Source organism: Salvelinus sp. IW2-2015, linkage group LG4q.2, assembly GCF_002910315.2.
Source record: "Salvelinus sp. IW2-2015 linkage group LG4q.2, ASM291031v2, whole genome shotgun sequence".
Classification (NCBI taxonomy): domain Eukaryota; kingdom Metazoa; phylum Chordata; class Actinopteri; order Salmoniformes; family Salmonidae; genus Salvelinus; species Salvelinus sp. IW2-2015.
In genome coordinates, this window is record NC_036843.1 from 28,158,547 (window position 1) to 28,165,717 (window position 7,171).

A 7,171-nucleotide genomic window follows, 5' to 3' on the forward strand; every position below is an offset into this window, starting at 1 on the left:
ACTCTGCTGGAGAAATAGCCAAGACATTACAGCTATCTTACAACAGGAGATGGAGAGGAGAATGGGGGATAGAGAGATGAGGGGGAGTGGAGAGAGAGGGGGGAACGGGGGGATAGAGAGATGAGGGGAGTGGAGAGAGAGAGGGGAACGGGGGATTAGAGAGATGAGGGGGAGTGGAGAGAGAGAGAGGGAACGGGGGATAGAGAGAGATGATGGGGGAGTGGAGAGAAGAGGGGAACGGGGGGATAGAGAGATGAGGGGGAGTGGAGAGAGAGAGGGTAACAGGGGGATAGAGAGATGAGGGGGAGTGGAGAGAGAGGAGAGGGGAACGGGGGATAGAGAGAGATGAGGGGGGAGTGGAGAGAGGGGTAGAGAAGATGAGGGGGGAGTAGAGAGAGAGAGGGGAACAGGAGGGTAGAGAGATGAGGGGGAGTGGAGGGAGAGAGGGGAAACGGGGGGGATAGAGAGATGAGGGGGAGTGGAGAGAGAGGGGAGAACGGGGGGATAGAGAGATGAGGGGGGAGTGGAGAAGAGAGAGGGGAACGGGGGATAGAGAGATGAGGGGACACATTTTGACACTGCACACACACACACACACTCACACATACACACTTTCACACTCTTTGCATACGTTGCTGCTACTCTGTTTATTATCTCTCCTGATTGCCTTGTCACTTTTACCCTTACTTACATGTGCATAATTACCTCAACTACCTCGTATCCCTGCATATTGAATRGGTACCAGTAGTCCTTGTTTATAGTCTCGTTATTGTTATTTTATTGTGTTACTATTTCCTTTTTWTATTTAMCACATTTATTGTACTTTTTAACTGCATTGTTGAGAAAGGGCTCGTAAGTAAGCATTTCATGGTATAGTCTACACCTGTTGTATTCGGCGCATGTGACAAATACAATCTTATTTCATAGGAATTTTGTTGGAGGAATTATTTTTAAGATTCAGGTGGCTGTAAAATCAAAAGCAGATTTAAATWAAATGTTTATCATTACTTATCATTACTTAATTACAGACATTGTTAAAAAAAGAATCTAAAGAAACATTTCATCATAAAGCATTCTCTTTTTATTAAAAGGACTCTTACAAGCTCAAGCACAGTTGAATCAATCACAGCAGTTTAAAAAAACAACCCACAGGCATACAAACATAACTATTTAACGGAATTAATCATTAAACTTAAAAAATGCCATAATATACTGTACTTCCAACGTATCCTTAGACATTACAAAGATTGATATGCTTCAGCATTCTTAAAATCCTTAAAATATAAGACCAACATATTATTAGTAAACCAATATTGTCACTTCATAACTACTTCCTCTGTGTGTTAACTTATAGTGGTGAGTTGATTATTTTATATTCAGCATTCCAAACACTGTATCTTTGGCAGTTCACACACTGTGTTTCAAAAAGTTCAACTGGCACACTCCACGCCTCACAACTGACATCCTCCAAGCCTCACAACTGACACCTTCCAAGCCTCACAACTGACACCCTCCCAAGCCTCACAACGGACACCTTCCCAAGCCTCTCAAATGACACCCTCCAAACCTCTCAACTGACACCCCCCCAAGCCTCTGCATAATCCACTGAGAGATTCTTGTAAGACAAGTAGAACCTTCTAGAGGTTCATCACCCAATGAAATTTGTGCATTATCTCAAATGTGTAAATACAGTGAGCTCCAAAAGTATTGGGACACTGACATTTTGTGTTGTTGTTTTGGCTCTGTACTCCAGCACTTTGGATTTGAAATGATACAATGACTATGAGATTAAGGTGCAGACTGTCAGCTTTAATTTGAGCATTTTTATCCATACTGGGTGAACGTTTAGAAATTACAGCACTTTTTTTTTTACATAGTACCCCCATTTTAGGGGACCAAAAGTATTGGGACAAATTTACTTATATGTGWATTAAAGTAGTCAAAAGTTTAGTATTTGGTCCCATATTCCTAGCACACAGTGATTACATCAAGCATTTTCTGTTTGTTTTGGTTGTGTTTCAGATTACTTTGCGCCCAATAGAAATGAATGGTAAATAATGTGTTGTGTCATTTGGAGTCACTTTTATTGTAAATAATTACAGAATATGTTTCTAAACACTTCCACATTAATGTGGATGCTACCATGATTACAGATAGTCCTGAATGAATTGTGAATAATGATGAGTGAGAAAGTTACAGACGCACAAATATCATACCCCCCAGAAAATGCTAACRTACCTTGCTATTGTAATGGTGAYAGGTTAGCATGTCTTGGAGGTGATATTTGTGCATCTGTGAAATACCACACATTTTCTTACTTTTTCTTATCAAACGGTGTGTAAATTCTAAGACGACATAAAGGGATGAATCTGAAACATACATGTTTTTTCACAACATTTACATAAATGGGCCCACTGCAAAGCTTCATAAACTGTATTCATAAACTCTTTGCAGAAAACAAAACATTGAAAATAATGTGTTCTGTACAATCCTACAGACGCTTACAAGACTTCTCTCTTTGTGCATCAATAAACTCAAGAGAAACATACAGAGTTATAGCTTAGTCTTTACAATGTAAGCATATCAATTCAAGCCAAATTAAAAGCCAAAGAGCAGAATCTTTAAAAACCTTTAAATTATTCTGGAATAAAAAAAAGTCTCCATTTGCTGTCGATATGAAATGTGTTGAAAGGAAAAGGGTAAGGGCCAATATGAATGAGGGACAATGTTGACTGGAGAAGATAGCAAAGAGTATGTGTGTGTGTGTGTGTGTGTGTGTGTGTGTGTGTGTGTGTGTGTGTGTGTGTGTGTGTGTGTGTGTGTGTGTGTGTGTGTGTGTGTGTGTGTGTGTGTCATGCCTGTGAGAATGAGTGTGTGTATGTGTGTACGTGCATGCGTATGTGTCGTGTGTGTTGACATGTACATGACGTGTGTATCAGTATGTACGTGTATGGCAGTGTGTGTGTGTGTGTGTGTGTGTGTGTGTGTGTGTGTGTGTGTGTGTGTGTGTGTGTGGTGGTGTGTTGTTTGGTTGTGTGTGTGTGGTGTGTGTGTGTGTGTGTGTGTGTGTGGTGTGTGTGTTGTGTGTTGTGTGTGTGTGTGTGTGTGTTTCATTCGTCGCAGGTTGAGCAGGAAGACGTGGCAGTCGTAGTGGATCTGTGGCAAACCAACAGACAGTAGAGGACCAGCACACAGCAGAAACGTAGTACCTGAGACTCTTAGATGTTGCACCGCATTACCCACAGTATTTACTACTCTGCATGATGATCTGGAATCCGTATCTCCCTCCAGCTACACACACACACACACACACCCACACACCACAGAAACAGGGGTTTAGCAGGAGGTCAACAGAACTAAACCAGACTTGAGAGATTATCTCTTTATGTCAACATCAACAGCAGAGCTACTATTCATGGTAGTAAAAGGGGTCAGAGGTTAAATAAAAAGGATTTAAATATAAAAAGCTGTTCGGCTTCTTTAATGATACCAAAACAAAAGCCCAGGATGGATTTAATTTATCCAGCCCATAGAACAGCCGTCCGTAACATTTTTCCTTGAAGTGTTGTTCATGTTACCCAGCTATCTGATATTAATAATATAAATTTGTCCGGATGTTTTGATATGACTAGGAAAAACTATGGGGCCTAGTTATAAACTACATAGCTAATAACTAGGACCTGAGTTTTTCTATAGTCAGGTCACATATTAAGGAAAAACTCCTGGGTCCTTCCTAATAACACTAAGATAACACCTTTGTTCCTGAACACCAGATACCAGATACCTCTATAGCTGAATCCTAAATGGAGACCCTATTCCCTATGCTGAGGCCTATGGGCCTTGTTCAAAAGTGTTTAACGGTCCTGACGTGCTTTTATGTTGTTTTTGTATGTGTTTTAGGTCAGGGCATGTGTTTTGGGTGGCAGTCTATGTTATCTGTTTCTATGTTGGTTGTGGTTGCCTGTGGTTATGGGCTCTTAATTAGAGGCAGTGTTTTTGCGGTTCTCTCTATAAGAGTCATATTTAGGTTAGGGTGGTTCTCACTGTTTGTTTGTGGCGTGATTGTCTCCCTGTGTCGTTGAGATGTATGTACATACGGGCGTTTGGCTTGTTCGTTTATTTTGATGTCGTCTGTTTTTTCCTGTCCGTGAGTTTACCGTTTAGTATGTAAGTTTAATGTTCATGTTTGCGTCAAACGTCGTTTCTTGTTTTGTATAGTTCGAAAAGTGGTGTTGTTTCGTGTTGCCATCGTCGTTAATAATAAAAGATTGGCTTACTTCCCGAATGCTGCATTTTGTCAGATGATCCTTCTCTCTCCTCTCCTCGTCGAGGACTGAGGAGGACGACAGCGTTACAAAAAGTATGAGCACTACAAAAGGAATAGAGGGGCCATTTGGGATGCCAACTGTCTGGCATCTCCCCCCCAGAGGACTGTAGATGATTTTCATTATGTAACACTTTCACACTATTACAACAGGAGGGATGATATCAGTCAAATATCACAGTGTTTTCATCAACCTTTTTTTTGTGCAGTGTGAAACACTTCCAAAGGAACTCAGACCCTCAAAAGTGCCCCTAAAGTGAACCTGAGACATCTCGAGCAGGAGATCTGAGCTAGTTCGCTTGAATTCTGCGGTCGGTCCTTTTTTAGGGCAATTGAAACACAAAGCTCCCCAGGTCCATGTCATTTCTGCATCCTCACACTAGACTACTGCACACCGGGTTTCCCCTGCCATAAACCCCTCACCACTAGACACTGCAACACCGTTTCCCCTGCCATAAACCTCACATTAGACTACTGCAACACCGTTTCCCCTGCCATAAACCCTCCACACTAGACTACTGCCAACACTGTTTCCCCTGCTATAACCCCTCACACTAGACAACTGCAACACCGTTTCCCCTGCATAAACCCTCACACTAGACTACTGCACACTGTTTCCCCTGCCTATAACCCCTCACACTAGGACTACTGCAAACCGTTTCCCCTGCCAATAACCCTCACACTAGACTCTATGCAAACCTGTTTCCCCTGTCCATAAAACCCTCACACTAGACTACTGCAACACCGTTTCCCCTGCCATAAACCCTCATACTAGACTACTGCAACACCGTTTCCCCCTGCCATAACCCTCACACTAGACTACTGGCAACCCGTTTCCCCTGCCATAAACCCTCACACTAGACTATGCAACACGTTTCCCCTGTCATAAACCCCTCACACTAGACTACTGCAACACCGTTCCCCTGTCATAAACCCTCACACTAGACTACTGCACACCGTTTCCCCTGTCAATAACCCTCACACTAGACTACTGCAACACCGTTTCCCCTGTCATACCCTCACACTAGACTACTGCAAACCGTTTCCCTGTCATAAACCCTCACACTAGACTACTGCACACCGTTTCCCTGTCATAAACCCTCACACTAGAACTACATGCAACCCACCGTTTCCCCTGCCATAAACCCTCACATAGACTAGCAACACCGTTTCCCCTGTCTAAACCCTCACACTAGACTACTGCAACACGCGTTTCCCTGTCATAAACCCTCACACTAGACTACTGCAACACCGTTTTCTCCTGTCATAAACCCTCACACTAGACTACTGCAACACCGTTTCCCCTGTCATAAACCCCACACTAGACTACTGCAACACCGTTTCCCCTGTCATAAACCTCACACTAAGACTCTGCAAACCGTTTCCCCTGCATAAACCCTACACTAGACTCTGCAACACCGTTTCCCTGTCATAACCTCACACTAGACTACTGCAACACCGTTTCCCCTGCATAAACCCTCACACTAGACTACTGCACACCGTTTCCCCTGTCATAAACCCTCCACAGACTCATGGCAACACGTTTCCCTGTTCATAACCCTCACACAGACTACTGCAACCCGTTCCCCTGCCAATAAACCTCTCACACTAGACCTACTGCAACACCGGTTTCTCCTGCATAAACCTCACACCTAGACTATGCAACCGTTTCCCCTGTCCATATAAACCTCACACTAGACTACTGCAACACCGTTCCCTGTAAACCTCACACTAGACTATGCAACACCGTTTCCCCTGCCATAAACCCTCATACTAGACTACTGCAACACCGTTTCCCCTGTCATAACTCACACTGACTACTGGAACACCGTTTCCCTGTCCCATAACCTCACTCTAGACTACTGCAACACCGTTTCCCTGTCATAAACCTCGACCTAGACTACTGCAACACCGTTTCCCCTGTCATAAACCTTCACACTAGACTACTGCAACACCGTTTCCCCTGTCATAAACCCTCACACTAGACTACTGCACACCGTTTCCCTGTCATAAACCTCACACTAGACTATGCAACACCGTTTCCCCTGTCATAACCCTCACAGCTAGACTCACTGCTACGTTTCCCCTGGTCATAAAACCTCACACTAGACTACTGCAACACCGTTTCCCCTGTATAAACCCTCACACTAGACTACTGCAACACGTTTCCCCTGTCATAAACCTCCACACTAGACTACTGCACACCGTTTCCCCGTCACTAAACCCTCACACTAGACTACTGCAACACCGTTCCCCTGTTAAACCCTCACACTATGACTACTGCAACACCGTTTCCCTGTATAAACCCTCACACTAAGCTACTGCAACACGTTCCTGTCATAAACCCTCACACTAGACTACTGCAACACCGTTCCCCTGTCAAAACCCTCACACTAGACTATGCTACACAATATATCTAGTGAAGAACCACAACATGGTACAACATCTATTCTATTTCAAAGCCAGTAGCCTAAATTGGGTGTACAATTGTCAATTACAGCATTATTTAATCTGCAGTTACTTTCTCTTATTTATTCTGTAACCAATAATATTTACATGTTAATAGTATCTTCTGATTACAATTATTGTCTCCTATTTTAACTAAACATAATCTATCAGCTTCAAAATGTATAGGTACACCTACAGACCAAAAGTATTGGACACCCCAGCCGCCGCTTGGCATTGCGCATGTGATCTAGGCTTGTGTGCGGCTGCTCGGCCATGAAAACCCATTTTCATGAAGCTCCCGACAAACAGTTATTGTGCTGACCGTTGCTTCCAGAGGCAGTTTGGAAGTCGATAGTAAGTGTTGCAACCGAGGAAGACGATGTTATACTCTTCAGCCTC

At 43.4% G+C, this 7,171-nt stretch overlaps 1 protein-coding gene across 1 annotated transcript in view; it reads right to left on the reverse strand.

Annotated features, from left to right (window-relative positions):
* Nucleotides 1-3,251: 3,251 nt before the first annotated feature.
* LOC111963092 (uncharacterized) overlaps nt 3,252-7,171 on the reverse strand; it is a 57,241-nt gene continuing 53,321 nt past the window's right edge. The window contains exon 13 of the mRNA XM_023986303.2: nt 3,252-3,291. Within this exon, the coding sequence (XP_023842071.1) occupies nt 3,252-3,291 (40 nt within the window). The remainder of the gene's footprint in view (nt 3,292-7,171) is intronic.